At 55.8% G+C, this 23,597-nt stretch overlaps 1 protein-coding gene across 2 annotated transcripts in view; it reads right to left on the reverse strand.

Annotated features, from left to right (window-relative positions):
- Nucleotides 1–23,597, reverse strand: part of PEMT (phosphatidylethanolamine N-methyltransferase) — a 74,654-nt gene that overhangs the window by 45,278 nt on the left and 5,779 nt on the right. For both annotated transcript variants that reach the window (XR_013992058.1, XM_081029948.1), the window contains exon 2: nucleotides 17,860–17,967. Coding sequence is in view for 1 of the 2 variants with exons in the window: in XM_081029948.1 (XP_080886074.1) it covers nucleotides 17,860–17,967 (108 nt within the window). In the remaining variant the exon portion in view is untranslated. The remainder of the gene's footprint in view (nucleotides 1–17,859; nucleotides 17,968–23,597) is intronic.

Raw genomic sequence — 23,597 nt, forward strand, 5'->3', positions numbered from 1 at the left:
GGAAATTGCATGTAGACGGTGGAGAAGCCATGACAAAGGAGCTAAGAGGAAGGAGAAGGAACCCTGAAACTCCAGCGAGTCGTCAGGTCAGGAACACCAGCACTAACGCAAAGGAGCCCATTAGGAGACAAGCACAGCTGGTCGCTCTGCCCACGAGTGACCCCTGACACTGACCTCCCCAGGGACAGGGAATGACCCCTCCATCTTCACAAGAATCCCCTGAGGTAGATCAGAACCAGCAAGTCACAAAGAGTGGCTCAGGCATCCATGAGCTGCGCACACCAGGCCTTCCACACCTGGCGGGGGGCAAATAGGTCAGAGCAGCGAGGAGAGGCAGCCCCGCAGGCTGGGGGCGGTGAGGCAGGGGGATGACTTTCAGAGGCAAGACTGCAGATCGTCTCTCCTGAGCCCTCAAGGGACCCAGAGGGACCACGGTCTATTGCCCAGTTTGTCCCAGTGTCCATGAGGGCTCCATAGTGGACACGAGCCTTGTAGGCGGGAGACAGTCCCATCAGGGAGCCAGGCACACGCTTAAACTCAGTGACATTTGTTGGAAAGACTCACTGACCAGACAGTGGGACCGACCCTCTGCAGTGACGAGCATTCATGGCATTTGTAAAGTAAACTTTTATTTTGGAAGACTTTTAGATTTCCAGAAAAGTTGCAAAGACAGCACAGGGCATTCTCGTGAGCCTCCAGGCAGCACCACTGAGGCTGACAGCGCCCGGACCCACAGTCCGTCTGTTACCACAACTGAGACAATCTGTCCATCCCTTGAGCAAAAGCGGTGCTTTCCTGCTGGGTCTGAGGACTCGTCAGCTCTCCAGCCCAGCAGATGGGAGGGAGGCATGTGCCTGCAGGGCCACTCGGTCCCCTCGTGCCCACTAGGTCCGCTCGCACCTACACCATGCCCTTGCCCTCCCAGAGGCTGTGAGGAGGGCGGGGGGGCAGAGCAGGTGCAGAGAGGGAGCTCACCTCCCAGCAGCAGGGAGGAACATGAAAAGGCAGCGTCCTGACTGAAACCCAATCGCCTTCACAGAGTGGTGCGACTGTCCCCGAAACAGATGCCGGACAGCCAAGGGGACAGCACGCTGGGCACAAGGACTCTCTCTCCTCACTGGGTACAGGCTGGGTTCAAAATGCCGTGTTCTATGCTAATCCCCGCACTCGCCAGAACATTCCCCATGACCTCTGAGAACAGGCACATTTGTGGCTCTGTGTGTCTCAGGAGGGACCAGACAGAACAGCACAGTGTCTTCCGGCTACAGGATGGTCTCTCTGGGGATGAGCTGGTACTGCTGCCCGTGTCACTCAGCAGGCTGAGTTTACACAGGAGCCCCTGTTGGCTTGGCAGATGCATGGCTGGGATGGGGTGTAGGGTCCCCTGGGGCCCTCAGGATCAAGTCACATGCACGAGCCACCCTTGGCAGTCCGGTTGAGCACACACGGCCTTGGGCCTTCGCCACACGCTCGCCTCCCTGCCAGTCTCCTTCCCAGTCACCGCCACACTCGTGCTCGGGCCCAGAATTCCACCTCCAGAAGCAGACACTACCTGTACTTGCAGTATAAGAGCGTTTTCCTCAGCACTGTTTACGGAGGTAAAAGTCTGACACAAACTAAATGCCCCTCAGTGGGAGAACGGTGATAACTTACAGGACATCCGTGCAATGAAACATTATGCAGCAGCTGAAGAGAATGAAGTAGCTCAATGGGTGCGAAAGAGAACTATCTCCGAAACCCACTGAGCGCTACATAGCGGTTAGTTAGAGCAGAGGCTGGTCCTTAGGAAACTCTTGTGAATGCTAGTTCCCGTTAGTTTTCTAAGACCAGCATCCTCTGCTTTTATGAAGGAAAAGATATGGAACGCACAGCCTGCCGTGCACGTAGGAGGAGGGGTGTACACACACAGATGAGCCTCTGCGCAGAGAACAGCTCAGGAGGGCCCCCACAACCTGGTAAGGGGGTGCAGGGAAGGGACCAGGCAGACGTTTTCACTCTATACCTTTGAATGTCTAGCACGCATGTGTACTACCTACTCTAACAGTCAAAATTTTAAACAAAACTGCAGAGATATCAAAACAACAAAGTAACCCTGTCCTCAGGGCTGAGAGGCCAGTGGCTGTCAGGATGGCGGGACCAAGGCAGGAGCTGGAACTGGCCCTTTGGCTTCAAGGTGATGAAGGTTATACAGCTTTCCCAGGCCTCCACGCCAGGGGCGTCCAAGCCCAGGGCAGTGTGGGAATGGTTCCCCCTATCTCAGGGCGACGCGCCTGATTGCGTGGATGGCAGACAAGTGGCACGTGGGGAAGGAGACAGGACAGGTAGTGAGACAACAGATGACAAGGGGTAGAGTCCTGAAAAAGCGTAGCATCTGGGGCCACTAAGGGCAGGGTCCAAGGGAGCCCCCTCCCAACGGCCCGAGAGGAACTCTGAGCCGGCTCTGTGCTACGGAGGAGGGCAAAGTCACCCACGTGTGAGTTTAGGAAGAACATGCGTGATTTAAAAGAAGGCAGAAGAAAAATCACTTGGGGCATTTAAAATTTCACTAAAAACTGGAAAGTTCACTGATGAGAAACTTCTGGGTTCCTCCCAGAAGGTACTAAACCAACAGTCATATCTCATGGGCCCAATTATCCTCGAGTGCACCTGGTCTTCCATCTCTCAGGGTGCAGGTTACCACCTATGAGTGAAGCGCTGCTCCCCATCTTCAGGGTAAAATGAGCAACTCAGCGCAGCAAGCCACCCTCCCCCCCCACCACCTAATCCCCACCATAATCCCCCCCACACTCCCCCCCACCCACCCAAGCAGAAGAGCAGCCACCGGGGCCCAGCCCTGGGATGTCCCTTCCCCCAGTGGAAATGTGCTTGCTTCACAATTAACAAGGGATCGAGGCTGGGCTGTCGTTCTTTTCTTTCTAATGATCCTACTGCTGTTTTGACATGGAGACCCAAGGTCTAAAATTAGGCCACTGTATCTCACACCTGACTTTCCAAGCCCCTGAGGAGGGGGTGTTGCAGCGCTGACCGTGGAAGGTGTCAAATCCGAGTCCAGGGAACAGTGTCTTCTGAACATGCTGCTCCGAGCCTGCCTGGGTGGGGAACTTCTGTCCCTCTGTAGGCCTGGGGACACGCTGCAAGTCTCTCACCTAGGAAGCTGTGTGATCCCAGCCCCCCACTCACCACCTCCAGAAACCCCAATCTTGACCTGTTTTTCATAGAAACTAGTGCACAGGTTTCTGTTCAGGTGTCAGGGTACCTGGCGGGCTGGTGATTAGAAAGGCTGTGAGGTCCCCATACCATGTCCTCGGGACAAAGCTCTCAGAGCCCCAGCAGTCACCTCCACGCAAGCCACAGGTCAGCTACGGGGCCAGACAACGAGGAGTCAGGGCGTCAACAGCCCCCCAAAGAGAGAGGCCCTTAAATTTCCTTCTGCCCACCCCCTGGCAGTTGGTTAGGGAGGCCACCCAGGCAGCTGTCTGAGCCTGTTTTCTCACCTGTGATTAGCCCTGTTCCCAGGAAGGCTGTTGGAGGAGCCGAGAGAGTGAACATAAGCTAATGTGCTCCACACGCTAAGTGTCTTCCCTGACTGCCACTCAGGCTTCATTTCAGAGACCCCTCAAGGGAAATCATAGTCACGGCTCTTTCACGCTCTGGAGCACCCCTAATTATGCACCCTTTATGCTCTAGGCCTAGGAAGGCCCCCCCTCCATGTCATCCTGTGGCCTCCTCCTGAAAGAACTACCTCCCAGGGCCTTCTGCACCCCCAGTTGCTGACCCTTCAAGTCAGCAACTCAGCAAAGTGACGCTCATGGCTCCTTCCAGCTCTGCACCTCTACTGGGGAAGTCTAGCAAAATCTAGAAACTTCTCATGTGGGCAACTCTCCTTGGTTCCCCTTATTTCCATATCCCAACCACAGCGGATGATGGGCTGCATTTGGGAGACTTGGTTCTTCCGCCCTCCCACCCACCCAACACACACCCTGCCAGGGGTTGGGGCTACTCCATGGTGGATGGTTGGAGTCTCCTGTGGGATGGGGCACTTGACCTGCAACCCGAGAGGTAGGTTCAGGCCAAGCCAGGATCCTGCAAGCTGAGAGCAACCCTGGTGCTTTCAGCATCTGCTCTGGCCTGTTTCCCATGCAGACATAGCTTGTGCAGAGGTGTTATGCTTTCAGTAAAAGGAGACAGCGTTAGGAAATCTGGACCCCTCCACCTCTGCCACCGACCATGGTGCGAGACAGACCATGGTCAGTCCTTCAGTAAACGAGTGAAGTGCTTGATAGTCAATGAAGAGGCTGAAAGACGTAAACATCCCAATTCTGCATGAGGACAAACCGCTGTAGGCTCCGGAGGCACAAACGCAGCAGCCTGTGCGGGAACATGTTCCGGCAGGCACGGCACTCTGCCAGCAGGCGGGGAGCTGGCCTCCAGCTGGGCCCAGCTGGCCCCCTCCAGCTTTGGCTCCCAACACACTGCAGGTTTTCGTCAGCATCAACCTGAGTGACTTCAGCAAGTTTTTTAAAAGAGCTCACAGCACAGAAGTGAAAGGACGGTCATCATATCTATTCATTGATTTATTCCACCAACATTTACAGAGCGTGCACGGCCTCTTTGTGATGTGGGGCTGGGACCCCAGTGTGGCCACAACCATCTGCCCGAGCACTGCTCCCAACCCTGCACTGGGACCAACGCCGCTGAATTCTCACACGGACCTTGTAACCAAGTGGGCTCTTGGCACAAAGCCACACACAGCCAAAGAGAGCACAGAGACTGGGCTGGGCTCTGCCATCGCCAACGCGTCCAGATCAAGCTACTCCTCCCCCACCGTCACCAGCTCCCTGCCTCCCCCAGCAGCAGGTTCAAACTCCTGAGAAGGCCCACAAAGCTACTCTTCCAGCTTCAACTCCCACCACTGTCCCAACCTCCCCAGAACTGCCCCGTAACTAATTTGCCATTCCCCTGGGCCACGCGTGAGTCCTGGGCCCAGCCGGGCACACACAGGGACCATGTGCAGTGTGACCAGCGAAGGCCAGAACCACGTGCGCCCGCTCCTGCCTCCTCCCTTTCTCCACAAACTTCCCTGCCCCGTCCTCCAGGACCCCATGGTCACTCCCACAGTCGGAGGACCAGCGGGCAGCTCAGTCGCCCAACACCTCCTGGGCACTGATTGGGCAGGACTGGAGGCCAACAGCTCACACTTATCTAGCTTGACTCTGTGCCTGGACCTGCACTGCGAGCCACATGTGGATTATTTCATTGCTGTCACCACAAGCCCATGGTGACCCTGACTCACAAATGAGGAAAAAGGATGGAGCTGAGGTGAAGACCTTGCCTGAGGTCGTGTGGTCAGTACCACTGTGAGATCCTACTGGGTGGTAACGCTCTGCTGCCCTGCCTGAGCCACCATGAAGGACAAAGCCACAGGACAATTCCACAACAGGAGCCCCAAAGCAGCCAGGCCGCGAGGAACGGCCAGGGGTGAAGCTGACAGTAAGTGCTGAGAGGTGAGAAGAGAGGAAGGATGAGCGTGGCGGCTGCTGAGCAGGCTCTGGCATTGTTCTAGCCGTGATCTTGTCTAATCTTCATAACATGAGGGGGGCCCTGACTCTGTGCTTATATTATGGATGAGAAAACTGAGGCTCAGAAAAGCCAGGGCGCTCTGTTAGGAGGTATGGCAGGACAGGCTCACGTGCTCAGAGGCCCATGCTCCCCGCCCCTAGTCTGGTGAGATGGACACAGAGGAGTGGGGAAGGCGGCAGGGGGCCCAACTACACTGGGCTCCTGGGGCTGAACAGGCCAAGGTCGGGCTTGAGGACACCTGCATCCGCCCTGCCCCCAGCAGAGGCCTTCCTTCTAGGTGGCTGCCCCTCGTGGCAGCCCCATGTGAGGCCCTGCCCGCAGGAAGTCCAAGTGCAGTCATAATATTGACACAGCAGGGCACATTATCAGCCAGGAAGCCAGGCTGTCAAGAAGTCGGTGCAGGGTGCACACGTGCACCCCAGGCTCCGGGGCGAGGGGGCCACAGGGCCGAATCCCCAGCACGTGTTCCCAGGGCCTGTTCCTGCAAGCAGCCTCTGCATTCTGCCCAACGTGTGCCAAGCCATGCTGCCATTTAGGGCTGTGTTTGCACTAGGCGAGCCCTCCAGGGGGTGGCCTGGGGAGAATGAGTAACACATAGGAGCGGCAGCCCCAGCTGCCAGGCCCAGCTATGCGCTCCCAGCTGTGTGACCTGGGCAGGGCAGGTAACCTCAGCTGCTGCTTCTACACAATCTGACATTGAGCCCCAGGGCCCTGCCAAATCAACTCCACCCAGTGGTGGTGCTGGTGGTGGCGCTGGTGGTGGCAGCGACAATGCTCCCTCTCATGACAGCCAGCACGGAGTGCACTCTTCGTGGAAGGCACTGCTCCCGCCCAGGGCTCTTCTGCCCCTTCCCTGCCCTCAAAGGCTGGTGGGAGCGATGCCAGCATGCCCACCCACCTGCCTGTGACCGCGTCTACGAGCCCCGCCCACTCACTAAGGGATGGATTCCACAGCGCAGAACATGGAAGGGTCTGCAAAGGACAACTGCGACAGGCAGCCTTCCTCTCGGGAGCACTCCTTTCTCCAACGGTCTTTGATGCTAAGGTTAGAAAGCCTCCCTAGGTGCCAGTGCCTCTGACATCTTGTAAAAGGACACCTGCTTTGTTTCAAAGCATCTGAGCGTGGGCAGTGGAAGCAGGAGGTCACAGCCAGAGGCAGGGCAGACTCAGTCCGGGTCCCGCTGGAGGCCAGCGGCTGGAACTCCATGCTCCGCACGGCGGGTACCCCCTCCGCCAGCAGGCAGCATGGACGGTCCCACCCGGGGGGGAATCGGTTAGAGGCCTTGCCCTTCTGCAGGTGTTCTGGGGCGGCCGGGAGCCGCTGCACAGCTCCAGCTGCCTTTCTGAGGCAGCCTTTCCTCTGAGGGCTCCCCAGGGCCCTCCGGAGCAGCCCTCAGCACAAATCTGACCCTGGAGCTGCTGGGGCACCTCCTGAGAGAACGAGCCACTTCCCCAGCCTCTCGGTAAACACACAGGCCTCTGCAGGGGCCCCTGGCAATGGGTGTCTGGCACCGAGCCAGCGTGCAGATGGGCAGCCAGCCTCCTGAGCTGCCAGTCCAGTGGGAAGGGACGGCTGCCGACAGGAGGGCATGGACTCTCCTGGACAGCAGGGGGCGTCTAGGCAGACACCTCAGTCCCCATGGGTATTGCTATTGGTGTGGGCAGGCAGGGGAGCCCTGCAGCCCCTCCTGCTGCAAGGCAAACCCTCTCACTGCGCTCGGTCCCTCTCATAGGGGTATGACCACCCCTCAGGCTCCACTTCCCACCGAGCTCACCACCAGAACAGGATGAGAAGTACCAGGCACACCTCAGGGAAAGGGCACGTTTGGGTCCGAGATAGAGGCATGGCCACAAAAGCAATTAAAGCTTCATGAGCAAATAAAATCAACAGTAACAGCCAATGTGTGTGTTTTCCAACAGCACGAAGCAATTAGCTCAGTTCTGACGCTACCAGGAGATCCCATCCGGTCCCGCAGAAGAAAGGCTCAGTCCTACAAGACGACCCCCTCCCACCCCACTTCAGACTCCAACCTCAAATCCAGGTTGTCACCTGTGCATGTGACTGACAGGTATAAACTGGAGGCTTCTACAGCCCTTAACTTTGCTGGCGTGCCTCACAGAATTCAGAGAAACACTTCCTTACTAGACGACTGGTTTATTACAAAGGATATAACTCAGGAACAGCCAACGGAAGAGATGCAGAGGGAAAAGTACGGGGAAAGGGCTAGAAGCTTCTACGCCCTCTTCAGGCACTTCTCTGCCTGAATGTTCACCCCGGAAGCCCTCTAAACCCCATCCTTTTGGGTTTTTAATGGAGGCTTCGTTACATAGGTGTGATTGATTAAAAGTAATTTTTCATTGGTGATTGAACTCAAACTTGAGCTCCTCTGCCGATGCTCTGGACGTCCGGATAGGACTGAAACGTCCAACCCTCCAATCACGTGGTTGTCGCCGCTGACAACCAGCGCCCACCCTTAGGTGACACAGGGGCTTCCCAAAGTCACCTCACTAATATAACATTTGCTCTCTGCTCACTTAGGAAACTCTAGAGGCTTTAGAAAGCCTATGCCAGGACACGGGATGAAGAGCAAACATACACTTATAATGTAAATCACAGTAAATCACACAACCCCTTCCACTTGTACTTAGCTCTATTGCTCACAAATCCTTCACAACCGTTATTCATTTGGTGCCAGGACAACTCAGTCTGCCGGCAGGGCAGATCCATGGGGCAAAGGAACTGATGCCTGTTATGTGCCTGGCGCACGACACCCACTTCCCACTCCACACTCCTCTTCTGAGCCGCAGGACAACCCTGAGGAAGGAGAACCCACCCAGTCAGGGGGCCGGGGCACACAGGCCCTCCCCCTCCTCGCCCCAGGCCCCTCGCCCTGGAAGGCCAGAGAACCTCACACCTGCTGTGTGCCATTCCGTGCCTAGTTAGGGTCGGTCCAAATGTCACGCTGCGGTGGCAGGGAGGGCGGAGTAGGCCCCCTGCCTCACTGCCCTGCACACTGAGGGGGCCGCCACCCCAGCTGCACAAGGGAGCCCACCCCAGAGACTTTCCAGCAGGGGGTGATGGGACAAAGCAAAAAGGAGCAAAAATGTGTTAGCAGGCAGGTGAGCGACCACCTGTACACCAGCAGAGCTTTGTCCCGGTACAGGGGCTTGCCTCTGAGGCTGGGCCAGAACCTCGGACAATAGGTACCTGATTTTGGAATTGTTGCAGGCTCTACCTCCCACCCTCTGCTCCACCCCCCACGCTCTCTCCTAATTCTCATTCTCCATCCGGTGGCCTGATTCCCCAGCCCACCTCACCCAGGACCCCTGGCCGAGCTGCTCAGCTTTGGGTTCAGCCACTCTTCATGATCACCCAGGGTCTCCAGAAATTGGTTAAGCTCCATTGTTGGGATCGGGGACAAAGGTGGCAAAGACAGGGTTGTCTCTTGGGCAACTGGCAAACAGGACCTGGCATCAGCACCCACGACACCGCCTGGCCCTGCCGTGCTGGCCAACAACAGGCAGGCCTCCCTCTCCTGGATCTCAGCATCTCTCCCCGACTAATTCCTGACTCCTGATATGAGGACGCGGTCGCCAGCTACAGAAATACTCTCCAAGCGGTAGCCCTAAGGTCGCAGACATTTTCTGGACATGAGATGCTGGGAGAAGGGAAAACACTTAGCCCAAAGCTGGGGAAGAGGCTGGGAAGAAAAAGGCTCTGGAAGTTTCCACTAAGGCAAGAGCTTCCGCACACGCCTGCAGCCAGGCGGCTCCCACTGCTGCTTCTCTTTCAAGCCAAATATGACACTGGGCACTTCATGCTTCCAAACCCTTTTGCACCCATTTCCTCCCCGACAGCTGCACTGCCACGTCATGAGGAAAGCGGGGCGAAGGCTACTGCTCCAGACCGAAGATGAGGCAATAAAGGTCCAGGGAAGTGAAGTAACTTGCCAGCTCCCAGAGCAGGTTGGCCATGAAATGAGATCAAAACCCAAGCCTTGGAAATTTTCCACAGACTCTCAGCTGGGCTCAAAAGAAGACCTGGGAAGGGACGAAGGCAACAGCGTCAGCAGGCTGGCCCCCAGGTGCTTCTCATTAATTCCTGAGGGTGTGCTTGTGGGGCCAGCAGAGGACCCACCACCTTCACAGATGGAGAAAGGAAGGCACGACCTTGCCTGGCCCATTCCTCCCCAGACCAGCCAGGGCTCATCCTCAATGAAGGAAGGACACCTTTCCATCCAAGCCATGGTCCTCAGCTTCCAGGAGCCCACCGCCTAAGGGAGGTGAAACAAACTCACACTGAACAGAGTTCACCGAGCTGTGGGCCAGCAGTGCAGCAGGCTTGGGGGGCACCGAGGGTTAAAGGACCATCACAGGCCTGTGAGTGGAACGGGAGGCAGCCAGGCGGAGGAGAGGAAGGCCCTTCTAGGAAGAGGGAGCAGACTACGCAAAGGCCAGGGGCGGGCGAGAGGGAAGCCTGTGTCTGCAGAATGAGGAGGGCAGGAAGTCACAGGAGACGCATGCTGTGGCGGGGGGGGGGGGGGTTGACCCAGGTCACGAATAATCCCCCAAGCCTCGCATCCAACCTGAAGGCCACAGGCTCTATAGAAAGGGCTAAGTAGGAGGGCCCAATATGCTGGGAATGGCAAGAAAAGGTGAGGGAATCCAACTCTGCTCCGTGCCCCCAGCTCGGGACGGATCCCAAGCACATCTGCACCAAACCATGTGGCCAGGAGCCCATCCCACTGCACTTCAATCACGTTCCACACACTCTCACGGTGGTTGAGGTCCTCACAATGCTGTAGAGACCAGAACCAAACATCAATCATCGCAGGAAGATGTGCTCAGGCCCCACCCCCACACAACACCAGCTTTCTAAGAAAGCTCAAACCGCACCTCTAGAATATTAAGAACTGAGGGGAAGGAGAACTTGACAATAGAAACCCCGCTCAGTCAGGGTTTCACCTGGGCCTGAGCTTGGGTGGGGACGGAGCCTCCTTCCGCTTCCCTCCCTTTTGTCCTTAACTGTGTCACTGCAGGCAATCCCGGCAGAGACTGTGAGCTGACCCAGTTTAAGGTGCCACGTACACTTTATCATTAGGTTGCTCGGACACGGAGCTCCTAAGGTGATCCCTGGCCAGTGGCTCGAGGCGCCCTGCCAGGTGCCGCCAGCAGCCCCAGGAAGCGACGCTGCTTCATGGTGTGGCTCTCCATTCAGAGACGGACCGGGCCCCAGGGAGCTTGGGGCTGGGGGGCTGCTAAAACACTTGTCTACTCCCTGGCTCAGAAAAGAACACACACGCAGATACCACGGAACATCTCGCACTTGAGCCAACTTCAAGGCCAGGGAAGTGAGCATGGGTCCCTGGTGACAAAGAGCATACTGTCCCCAGCCATGTAGCCCAGGCCAGACATGCCATTCATTGTGTAGGAACCCAGCTCAGAGAACAGTTAGGGCAGGAGCGAGGGACAGAAGGAGAGCCCGAGTGCTTCAGTGCCCGAGGTGAATCGCTTAGAAGGAACAAGTGGCCAGCCGGCTAGAAGAGCTCTATGCTCTCACAGCCAAGGTCTCGGAGGCAGCCGGCCAGCTCTGCTCAGAGGAAAACGCTTCTTGTGCCACAGGCTATGCCAGTAGGCCCAGCTCAGCACTCCCACAAACGTAAGACGTGCACTGACAGGGGAAGATGTTTTCTGATCCAGAAACACTGGCCCAGAACCCAGTGGGTACATGGCCAGGCCCTAGAAGCCAGGTTTCTGAGCCACTTGGGAGCGAGGGTCTCAGACAGCCTGGCTCGTGCTCCTATCCCAATTCCCCCATCTGTCTGAGTGACACGCACGTACACTCTAACATGCATTCTCACATGCACGCCCACAACACGTTCATGCTCACTTTCACACCTGTACACTCACATACCTCCACACTCGCACGCATACACGCTGGCACACTCACACTCACTGCCAGACTCTAGCAGAAAATCAGGGTTGCAGGCCAGCGTCAGGGTCTTCTCGACTCTTGACCACCCCCCCCCCCCGACCCCTGCTGTTCCTCTAGAAAGTTCAGCCATCACCTCTGCAGACCCTGTGCAACCCTCAGGCCAAGGAGCCTTGTGACCCCTCTCTCGTCACCAGTCTTCTCGATATGTTCTCTAACTGAGAGCTTTACTATTCGTCAAATCCCGACCTGTAGACTGCACTTGCAATTTCCAGTGCTCTTCCTCTGGGGCCAGCACGGGGCCACGCCAGAGTGGGGTTTGGTAAAGTGAGGGGGTCCCAGCATCTCAGAGCTTGACAGGACCTCAGCTGGGTGTCCTCAGCCCACAGATGGAGAAACCCAGCCCCAGAGGGCAATGTGACCTCAGGGGATAGACCTGGACCTCTCTCCTGGTGCTGGGCGACTTCCCTCAAAGATGCCTGAAGCATCTGCAGGGTCAGCTTCCCGGCACCTGTGGGGTCCCCCGGAAGTGAGCCAACAGATTGCTGGCTGGGGGTCTGAAGGAAACTGAGACGGCAGAGCCAGTGCACACTGAAGGTGGCGGCGAGGCAGAAGACAGCGAGGGGCCGGGCAGGCCGTGGAGCACAGCCACCTGCCCTTCTCACTGCGGCCTCCTGCATCCTGGGAATAGAGCCCCGGAGCGGCTCACCTCGGCCACAGCGCCACCCACTGTCCTGCTGCCGTGCTCCCTCCACAGCCTGCGGCTGCCGGCCCAGGAGCCACAAGCATGGGGTGGGACAATCATCCCTCTGCCACAGGATCTCCTCAGGCCAAGCGGCAAGCACCCCACTTCCTGGAAAGGAGGAGCCACTTCCTCCCAACCTCACCCTCCGGGGTGGCCTCATTTCCCTGCAGACTAGGGTGGGCAGCCAGGACTGAGGGGCTCCTGGATGGGGGACTCTGAGGGCCATCCCTAAGAAAGCCCAAGGCCGCCATGTGGGTTGGCTGTCCTGCAGCAGACGTGGAACCACCACACGGGCAAGGGCCAGGCTGGGGCTTTGGCTGTGGTTTCGTTGGGAAGTCTGTGATGTCTCAGCACCTGACCCATCAAATACATTCACTGTGAGCACACGGGAGGGAGCTGCCGTGCCCCGACATAGATCCCACCCTCAGAGCAAGGGGCCTGAGGCCCGATGCACCAGGGGCTCCCCACTGACCCTTGAAGGATGGGTGGTGGGTCTCAGGCAGAAGAAACAGTGAGAGAGGCATGGTCATGAGCGAATGGGCATGTGGCGGGTGGCGGGGCCAGAGAGGGGGCTGAAGCTGGGGTCCTGGAAGAGCACAGCCCCAGAAGCACCCTCAGCTCTGAAGAAACTCGCTTGCCAGGCCAGTTCCCATTTGCGCCAGCTGTCCTGGCAGAGTTACTAATAACCCTTACACGCTCCCAAGGGTACCCATGTGGAAGATTAACGACGTGGTCACTGTGTCTATGAACCCCCCTACTTTAGCCATAGTGTCCAAACATGCTGACATGTCGCAATTGGCTTTGATGCAATTTGCTTTTGCTTTGACAAGCAATTTGCTTTCGATAATAGTTAAGACACCAACGTACATGAACCATTTTCTTCTGTAACCAATAGGAGAGATGAAGGCTACGTTATAATACCACGGGCTTGCTCACGTGTGTTCTGACACCGAGGGAGTTCTAGGGAGCTGGAATGATGCAGGGCTGCTGCCTACCTTATCTCTACTGAGATGCCATAAATAGCTGGACCAGTTACGTTTCACAGCCCTGCAATTCCCTTTCTTTGCATAGTCAGGGTATACATACGCAAATGTCACAGGGAGATGGCGCTCGTTCACTGGGGGCCACAAGAAAAACACTGGGAACGAGCCCAGTTCATTGGCCCAGTAACACTGCCTGCAGGTCCGTCCATGCCGGCAGTGCTGGGCACAGGCCCAAGGTGAAACAGAGGTCTGCCCTCCACACCACAGGCAGGCAGCTCGCTGTGCCTGGAGCACGCCGCTGGAGCAGAGCAGGGCAAGGCAGGCTCTGCTTCAGCTCTTGCAGGACTCTTGGGCTAAGGGGAAGGCCGAGGGCCAAGCAGTGACGTGAAGGGCACACAGGGCTGCCTCACACAGACCAACAGGGCCAACTGAGCCCCTCGGGAGAACCTGGTAACGTCTGCAGGACTCATGGGTACTACTGACACCTAGTGGGGAGAGACGGGGGATGTGCTTAACATCCTGCAGTGCACAGCACAGACCAAAACGTCAGCAACACCAAGGGCGGCAATGCTGATCTAGAGAGGAGGGCTGGGGAGGGGGCTGGGGGGAGAGCCCTGCGTGAGAGAAGGAATCATCCAGGGAAGGGCAGGGGCCCCAGGTCACAGAGCACAGGGGACAGGATGCCTGCCAGAGAAGGGCCTCACAGGCCAGGCGCCTCTGGGCAACTGCGTGTGTGTGTCGGGGTGCCAGGGAGAGGTCGATCCCTGGTCCCATGTTTATGACGTGAGAATGAGCAGGTGTGCATGTGGGGAAGGCTGGAAAGGACAGGGAATGGCAGGCGGCCTCACGAAAAGGCTGCTGTGCCACGGGGTGATGGTGGGGGCCCTGTGTCGAGCAGGCCTCGTCTCCAGCCCCAAACACCCCCCGGAATTCCAGACTCACCTGGAGTCTCACGGACATCATAAATCTGACAGGGCAGAAACAGCTCTCTTTCTCTATAACCCTGGCCTCTGTCATCGTCCCATCTCAGCAAATGGCCATGCCCTCTATAATCCTGCACCCAATTCCGATGTGCGGGTTTCTTCCCCAGCACACCAAAGCAATTCTCTGACACCAACAATTCAGTTCAATTCTGAACTATATACCCATCTTACAGAACTCAAGAAACCAGGTTATTCACTAGATTATCAGTCTGTTACAAAACATATTACAGAATACAAATCAACAGCTGGATGGAAGAGATGCTTAGGGCAAGGGATGGGGGCAAGGCCCGTGCCCTTTGGCTGTGCCACTCTCCCCACATTCCACGTGTTTACCAACCTGGAAGCTCTCCAAAGCCAGAGAGCTGGGTTTTTCTAGAGGCTTCATGACATAGTCACGATTGATTAAATCATTAGGCCTAAGTGATTGAACTCAATCTCCAATTCCTCTTCCCTCCCCGGGGATCAGCGGGGTGGGAATGAAAGTTCCAACCCTTTAATCATAGGGTTGGTTCCCTGGTAACTAGCCCTCATCCTTAGGTGCCTCCAAAAATCACCTCATTCACATAACAAAACACACCTTGATCGTACTCAACACTAAGGAGATCACATGTATATTTCTTACTGTAAGTCACTCAGGTCCCAACGTAGAGCTAACCATACCTCCTCTCTTGCACTTGCCAACCAAACCATGGTGAATCCAGGTGACTCTTCCTCAAATTGTGCCCGGAATCTGACTACTTCTCCCACTTCTGCTGGTGCCACTCTGTCCAGTCGGCCATCTTGGGCCTCGACTGCTGTGAGAGCCTCCCAGCTCCACCCTGGCCTCACCCCCTCACCTGTTCTCCTCACAGAAGCCCACATCAACTTGGAAAACCTGAGTGAGGTCGAGCCCCCCACCAGTCTGAACCAGCCCACTATTCCAGCCACCTCTGCAAGCGGCCCTCCATTCTCCCTGTCAGATTCCAGGCAGTGGCTCTTCCTTGAAACAGCCCAGGACTTTTGCACTTGCTCTTTCCTCTTCCTCAGAGGCTGGAGGGCTCCCCCAAACAGAGGGGCAGGTTTCTGCTCAGAGGTCACCCAGGCCTCTGCCTCTCCTTCCCCCTCCCCTTCCCCTGCTCTGTTGATGCAGGAGGCCTAGGCCATGTGCTCTGCTGCCTAGGGCAATGTCTGAATGAAATGAGTGACCTTCTTCACACCCTGGCTTCCAAAGGGGAGAATAACAGCTTTCGCTGTGACAATTCACTAAAATACTGCATGAAATGCACTCAGCGCCAGCTCAGCAAGTCCTGCCAAGTGCTGCAGGAGCTGCCATGAGGACCAAAGTCAGTGGTTTCACAGGGTGACCTCTCACGGCTCGAGGTTGGGATTCCTGTCCCCACAACATCACAGAGCTGGGGTCCAGCCTCACCCAGACCAGTGCTTCCTGCTCCTATCTGGTCCCCTGCTCCCACTAAACCGCAACATGTCTCTGTAACTTTTCTCATTCTGAAACGACTTTGAAGAGCTCTCTCTCTCCCACTAACGACCACAAAATGTTCCAGTGAATAATTTTCTCAAAAATGAGGCAAATCAAAAACTTATGACAAAAGAAAAAAGTTTTATGACAAACACACAGACATGGGCTGCCTGTCTTCCAAATCTCATGCACCCTAACCACCTGGCTGTTAGGAATGTTGCTGTAAGCCCCGGTGTGGCTTCAAGTGAACTCACAAAAACACACTGTTGGACGGGCCAGGAAATAACCAGAGGGGCTTGTGCATAATAGTGTCCCCAGGACACTCTGTGTACTTGTCAAGCCAAGGCCGCCTGAAGGTTGGTCAAGGCCAGGTTGTGGGGGAACGGAAACAGCACCGCACGCTCCCAAGCAGACCCTGACGTCTTCTAGCAGGTATCAACAGCCTTTTAATACCCTGTATTAGTTTCCTGTGGCTGCTTTAACAAATTACCACAAACTGGGTGGTTTACAACAACAAGCATATAACTTCTCACAGTTGTAAAGTCAGAAATCCAAAATCAGAACCACGGGGCCAAAATCAAGGCGTGGCAGGGCCTCACTCCCTTCACAGGCTCTAGGCGGAGGAGAATCGTTCCTCACCTCTTCCAGCTTCTGGTGGCTGCGGCCTTCCTCGGCGCCATCTTCAAGGCCAGCATCTCCACGTCTCCCTCTGTTCCCTCTCACGAGGATGCATGTGACTGCCCTTAGCACCCACCCCGAAAATCCAGGACAATCCCCCCATCTCAGGACCCTTTACTTAGTCACACCTGCAAAGCCCCTCCCCCGCTTTCTCCACACACAGTAACCTTCACAGTATCCAAGGATTAGGACATGGACATTGGGGCAGGTGGGGGAGGCATTTGTCACACCCTTCTACCCCGCATTGCCTGGTGCTGCAGATGCTGAAAAACTGCAAAGATAGGTGCACAGACAGGGGGAGCAGAAGTGAGCAAGAGGGCGGAAGGGCTCTGCAGGCTCTCTGCTGCCCTATGCCTGTCAGGAGGGCAAGGCCAGCACAGGCACGGAGAGGGGGGCAAAGCCCCTGGGAGGGTGGCGGGGATCCCAGGAGGACTGAAGAACGGTTTTGGACAAAGCAAGCTCTGGATCTCCGTCCCTCCTCGCTCCCCTCAGCTCCCCTCCCACCTGACCCCCTCGGGGCAGGCCCAGCTTGTTCAGGACAAGAGGTACAAAGCCTTTGGAATACAGCCTCTTTGAGATGCCCGGCCTGCTCCCACCACCTTCTGGGGAGACGAAGACAAGACCTAACTCATAAACCAAATGAAAAACATGTCCTGTTCTGCTCCTGGGACTAACGGACCTCCTGAAATGAAAACAGACCGGAACAGTGTGTTGCTAAGACTGAGGTTGGCCTTATTCTTCGGGCTCCCTCAAGGTGATCACAGGACGTTCGCAGCTCTGCCTCAGCAAACCCACGCCCACAGCCCCAGGGACCACCAGCTCACTTCCACCCCTCCAGCGATGGCTGCACAGGAGAGCTGGACCAGAAACCCCAAGAGCTGCCCCCATGGCTTGTCGGGGGAGGGGGGCATCTCAGAGAAAGGCTGCTGCAAGAGGACCTGTCCTTACTCCCAGACCCCTACAGAGGGCCAGGGCCGCTTCCCAGGAAGCCCCAGTTCTTGTCCCCCTAGCATCCTCTGCACCCACAGAAGAGTGGGGTGCCACTGCCTGCTGTTTTCTTGCTACCCAGCACACCTCAGGCCAGTGGTGTACAAATCATTTTGCAGACAGCCTTGTTTAGGAAAAATCATCATGTTTATGGAACACCTGAGGGGGTGGGATTCACAAGAAAGCAGTTTCATCGTGTGGATGGCAGAGAGTGGGGAAAGCCCTAAACTAAGACAGTTTACTTCACCAACTAGAAGACTGAGTGAAATCACAGTTGGGCACCGATGGGCAGCCCCCTCACCAGCCAGCCCTGCTGCCCCAGCCCACCCCAGTGCAGCCCAGGGCCATCTGCCAAGATGTCGGCAGATCCCCAAGGTGAGGGGCTTCCCTGGTCAGTGTCCCCTAACTGGGAAGCAGAGATGATTTCATGCCAGCCACAGAAAGACAAAGGGAAGGAAAAGTGGTCCCTCTGCCTGTACAGCCCGCTCGGAGAGTGTCAGGGTGGGGGCACTTACCACATTCCAGAAGAGCGGATTGAAAGCGATGGTGAGGACGGCAGCCACAAAGTAGGGATCCGAGGGGTCCACGTAGCCCAGCAGCCAGTTCATAACGCAGAGGTCTGCCTGCAGGGACAGAGCTGGCATCAGCAAGAGACCCACTGTCCCCCACCCAGTTCCCACTGGCCCACACATAGAGAGCGGAGGAGTGACAAGCTCAGAGAACTCAGAAACAAAGTTACCCTCTGGGAACACACCGGGAGACTTGGGCACATCCAAGCCCAGCAAAGGTTACTACAGTACGATCTCATAAAACTGAAGATAAAGAGCGGAAATCCAGTCAGCTGTGTCGTGCCCTGTAGGGAGCCAGGCACGCCGCAGAAGAGCAGTGTGCAGGGACGCTAGACAAGGAAATCGGCGGCTTGGACAACGAAGGTCCAGCACCCCAAGGAGGAAGTGGCCCCACGAGGACCAACGTCTGCATCACCAGGGTGCTGTGAGCAGGAGCCTGCAGAGGTGTTCAGAGGCCTCGAGCAAACCCGAGGGCTGACCTCGTGTGAAGAGGCGAGCAGCCTCACCGGCGTTGGGTAAATGCACCCTAACAAGCTGAATGTGCCTCTTCTCACCAAACTGAGCGACGGGCAGTCCTGAGTGCTGATGAGACTCTGAACGAAGAAGGTGGGCGCCCACGTGCCCGCAGTTCCACGCCCAGGCACGTGCCCCAGGGAGACTCTGGGCCTGACAGGACAGGGCTGTCCAAGCGCATGGGCGCAGACCTTCTTATCGGCACACTTGCAATGAAAGTGTCTATCCATGAATAAATAAAATGTGGCCCATTCCGAAAGTGGCGAAGCTACAGAATTTAAAAAACTAGATGTATGTGTCAACATGTGATATCCTCAAAATATGTCCAATGAACACAGCAAGCTGCAGAATCCCTAAAGCATATACGACATGCATTTCTAGAAAACAGCACACAACCACACAAAATAAAAATTCTTTCTCTGTGTTTATAAAAAGGCTGGCATGTGATATAGCAAATTCACGATGTATGCATGTCTAGGACACTTGGGGCTAGAGCACTGTGTGGGGGCCCCCTCTGTCCTGTGGGGTGTCCAGCAGCACACCTGCCCCCCACCACTGGATACCAGCAGCTCTCCCCAGTTGTGACAACCCAAACTGTTGCAGACATGCCCACATGTCCCCCACGGGTGACAGCCCCTGTCTGCAGGGGCGAGAGGGGAGAGCAGCTGTACTCTTTCAACACTGATTTCTTTCTTTAAAAGAGGAGACACCTCCAACATTTAGAGTGGTGAGTATTACTGAGTCCCTGCATGATTCTTTGTACTTTTTTTTTTCTTTTCAGAAAGGACTTGAGAGGCCCAAGGCACTGAAAATATTCTGGCAAGTCTCCAAATGCAATTCAAAATAAAAAGAAGTCCAAACTGTAAAATAAGTCTAAATCCACCAGAGTTCTGATCTTTCCCATAATGTCTATTTCGATGGTGTGTTTTGTCTTGTTGTTTGGGAATACAGTACAATCTTTCCAGAAGTGTTTGTCTCCCACTTTGGGGTTGGGGAAGAGATGAAGCTCCTAACGTGCTCTGCCCCACAGCCCCCCAGCCTTGGTGCGTAGGCAGCAGCTTCCAGGCCACTCACTCTTGCTCCACCACGACCTTCTCCTGGCATAACTGCCTGCTATCCAGATAGCACTGCTGGGTGGGACATAGGAAGATTCCAGAAAGTCAGAGTGCGGAGGCTGTGGCCCGGCACGCCTTCCCATGTGCAGGCCTCCTCTCCCTTTTAGCCTGGATTTTATTCCAGGGCAAACCTTCCCCTCAGTGTAGCCAAGAGCACAGCTATGTGGAGAGCAAGACTCCAATTCAGACCTCCGGCCAACAGAGACTGAAGAATGAATAAACCAACGAAGGAATCAAGGGTGCACTGTCATGTGAAGGTACTGATGAAACGACTGGGGGAAAGTGACCACCTGAGCACAAAAGAGCAGTAATAAATGGATGACAAGTGACTAATACGTGGATGAATGCTCAGCCAGCCTGAGAAGAGTGGCGTTGGAAGTGCGGCCTTGGCCAGGCTGGGCACAGCCTCTGCACCCTGTGGGCACTGCCAAGACCCACCTGACAGGCACACAAGCCCACACCGGGCCTTCCAGATTCCTTCTGTCTTGCCCCAGGTCACATAGCGGTCTCAGTCAGAGCTGCCCTGCCAATGGGCAGCTCTCAAAGCCCTGGGCTGTGACAGGAAGTTTCAAGTTCCCCTGGAAAACACAGCAGGCAAGCTGAAGCCACTCATGATGGGTGAAACAGCTGGGGCAGGCCTCCAAACAGGCCGCACTGCCCTAGAGGGAGACACCCACACCTCAGCCCCAAAGCCTCTAGAACCTGGGGTTGGGACTGCATGCTCTAGCTCCTGTCTGATAAGAAATATTTATTAAGCACATCCGACTGCAAGGTCCTGATCATTGAGAGTCTGAATGGGGCTGACTGGTGGGGCAGGAGCTACGGGGAGGGAGAGGGAACGCAGGCCTGGGGAGCCACGCGGAGCCCTGCTCCGGTCCTGCTCAGCCATCCCAGAGTGAGTCGAGGTCAGGTACCTGCCTCGCCGTGAACAGCAGACCCTTGCCAGCTGGAAGTCTCGCTCATCTCTGCCCCTTCCACCTGCTCCCCACCTCAGCGCCCAGCCAAAACTTGCCTTGCCATCGGCACCTGCCCTCGCATCCAGAAGTCCAACCTGTTTGGTGACCCCAATGTTCCCCTGTTCAGAACTTCTCCAGCACAACCCACTGCCCTCAGGAGGGTGCACTCAGACCCCAGCCGGCTTCCGAGCCTCCTTCCTGCCACTCTCTGCACACCCCGGGCCTGCTCACCTGCACATGCACCATCCCGGCATTGACTGACAGGTGAATCCCTCTAGGGGAGGGTCTGAGACAATAAAATCACTGGGACTGACGGCTAAGGCCCCTAACTTGTCAGTTAACAAGATCAGTGAGCATTTATTTACAGTTCAAAGTTCACATACCTCATCAAGTCCTTTCAACCACCAGAAAGAAAAGCCATATTGTTCAGCGTACTTTGCAGGTGAGAAAGCCAGAGGCTGGGAGAGGCCCCAGGCCCCAGGCTGGCCAGCCCAGCTCTTCCAGATCCCCAATAGAAACTGGGGCCTTCCGTCAGGACTTGGAGCCACTGCTGCCAGAGGGGCAAGGAGAAATGTGCTTCGTTCATCTTTTGTGGGAGCAGAGGTAGAGGAAGAAACTGAGGCATTGAAAGGTTAACCAGCTAATACTGGCTGAAGACGGCAGTAACTGACATCCAGCCAGGTCTCCCAATTAGGGCCGAACAGATTAAAAGTGGAACCTTAACCCCCACCAGGGTCCCAGTGCGCTAGGGTCAACCTGTCTCTGCGGGAGGAAAGTATCAGTATTAGGTACCTCCAGTCACCTTGGTGGTGGGGGACGGGGGAGGGGGGAGGGTTGTGCTACCTGGAGGAGGGCCTGCTGGCAGGAAAGAATGAGTCATGATTCACAGTAGCATTCCAGGCAGCAGGGAGCCCCTCCAGGCTCCCAGCTCCAAAAACCTAAAGGTCCCTTCCAGAGCGCTGATACTTCCCAAAGCCACTTGAAAGATCTGTCTCCTGAAACTGGATGGGCAGAAAACCCGGGTCAGACATGATGAGCAGAGCAGGCAGGTCGCGGGAGGGTCCCAGGTGGCTCAGCCAGCCCTGCACACCTTTGAGCGCCTTGACTAAGGTTCGTGTCCCCCACCCTCAGCCTTCTCCACGCCAACCTTATTAAAGTAGCAGAAGTCCTGGCTTTCTGCTACAGGGTAATTATAAGAATGGAATCCCCCTCCAAGGTCACAGACTGCAGAATTCTCTGCGCGTGACTAGAAGGGCTACCTACCACAACCAGGAATAATTCCCCCAGGTCCAATGAATGAGCTCAGCTCTTGCAACCCCAAGTGTTGGTAAGGAAGCAGCTTATAACAAGTTCACTTTACTGAGGGAGTTGAGAACACAGGTCAACAGCAGCCAGGGTCACATTGTGACATCCAAACAAACAGCGGAAGCCCAGAGAGTCAAAGTCACATCGATTACAAGTGGGGTCCACATATCACATACAGCAAAGGGCAGGAAGAATGGGTGGGGATGGGGGCCTGGGGGCCAGGGGTTCTCCAGCAGAACCCTCCATCACTGCAAAATCCATCTTTCGCAGCACAGCCCCTCCTGCTTCTCCCAGGGAGCCCAACATGCCCTGGCACCCTTCGTTGACTCAGGCAACTTTCGGTTAGAGCCCTGTGCCTGACACAGACTAAGAATATATGAGCCATAGTCTTTCTCCTTGAGGAAGGTTTATACTAAGGCCCCACACACACACACCTCATTTTTCCTGCTCTGCATGGGAGCAGGGGACCTGACTCGGATGGTCCCTGGTCAGCCCATGATCTGGGCGGGAACCAGGGTGCAAACAAGCAGGCCTCCCATGAGCAGTCTCAGCCTGGGGTTTCCCGCTGGTGAAATGCAGGTGATGAGATTGCCCCGCCTCAAGGTTACATTCCAGACATAACGGAGAACAGGTATGAAAGCACAAGGTTAGAGGGTGCTTCTAGGGCCCCGGCTACTCTGCCCCCTCCCTCTGTCAGCTTGATGCTCACTGATACAGAGACATCTCACCTCTCTTTCTCTGGAGGGGCCCTCTGGGAACACGCTTCTAAGAAGCCGGAGAGAGTACACCAACACAAGGAACGTGGCCCCCAAGTTGGAACTGGAGGGCAAGCAAGCCCTGGAAACCATTTAAGGCAGGAGGCTTGTTGGAATGTCATAACGTGACAGCGATCGGCTGCAGACAATTCCTGGAAAAATATTGCTTTGAAGAGTCCCTAAGTCCCACAATAAAAAGAAATGGCCAGTAGCTGCTCCAATTCCCTAAATCCATAACCCCCTTCAGGAAGGGGGAAGATGTTTGTTCTTTCTTCTTCATTCAAAAACTGTGTCCTGAGCCCTGTGCCAAGGGCTCTGGTGGCTCACGTGTTCCCCAATCAGAGGGGCCAAAGCGAGCCCCCTTCCTGGGAGTGAGGTCTGGCTGGGCCCTGTGCTTCTCAAGGCCTTCATCTTCACCCCCTCTCCCTTGTCCTGTGTGATTGTGAGCTGCAGAACCCTTTTTTAACAGTCACCCTCAAGGACCAAGATAGAGCCTACTAGGATGGCGCTACTGAGTATATTTATTAAAATACATATTATGTGTTAAAGGTGATGATAAGACTAAACCGGCTGACCTTCCCCGGGAAGTTCCTGGGCACCCAGCCCTGGCAAAGCGCTTTCACCAGGCAGGGCAGAGAGTGGTTCTGAGACAGGGTCCGCCCCAGACTGGCCGGGCTTGATGCCCTTGGTGCGCTTAGGCATGTCACGTGCCCTCCGTACACTGTGACCAATAGTGGCACCTCCTCTACGGGACTGTCAGGAGGATTAAACTACAGTAGTACCTCGGTTTTCGAACGTCTCCGTTGACGAACATTTCGGTTTACGAACGCCGTACACCGGGAAGTAAATGCTTCGGTTTTCGAACATGCCTCGGAAGTCGAACATGCCACGCGGCCTCCGCTGAGCGCAAGATCCCGAGGCCCAGCGGTCGGCTGCTTGCGAACGTTTGGGAGCTCGAGCGGTCTTCCGGAACAGACTACGTTCAGAAACCGAGGTACCACTGTAGATGACGCAAGGAAAGCACTTAGCGTGGTGTCTGG

This window comes from Rhinolophus hipposideros, assembly GCF_964194185.1.
Source record: "Rhinolophus hipposideros genome assembly, chromosome: 20".
Taxonomy (NCBI): domain Eukaryota; kingdom Metazoa; phylum Chordata; class Mammalia; order Chiroptera; family Rhinolophidae; genus Rhinolophus; species Rhinolophus hipposideros.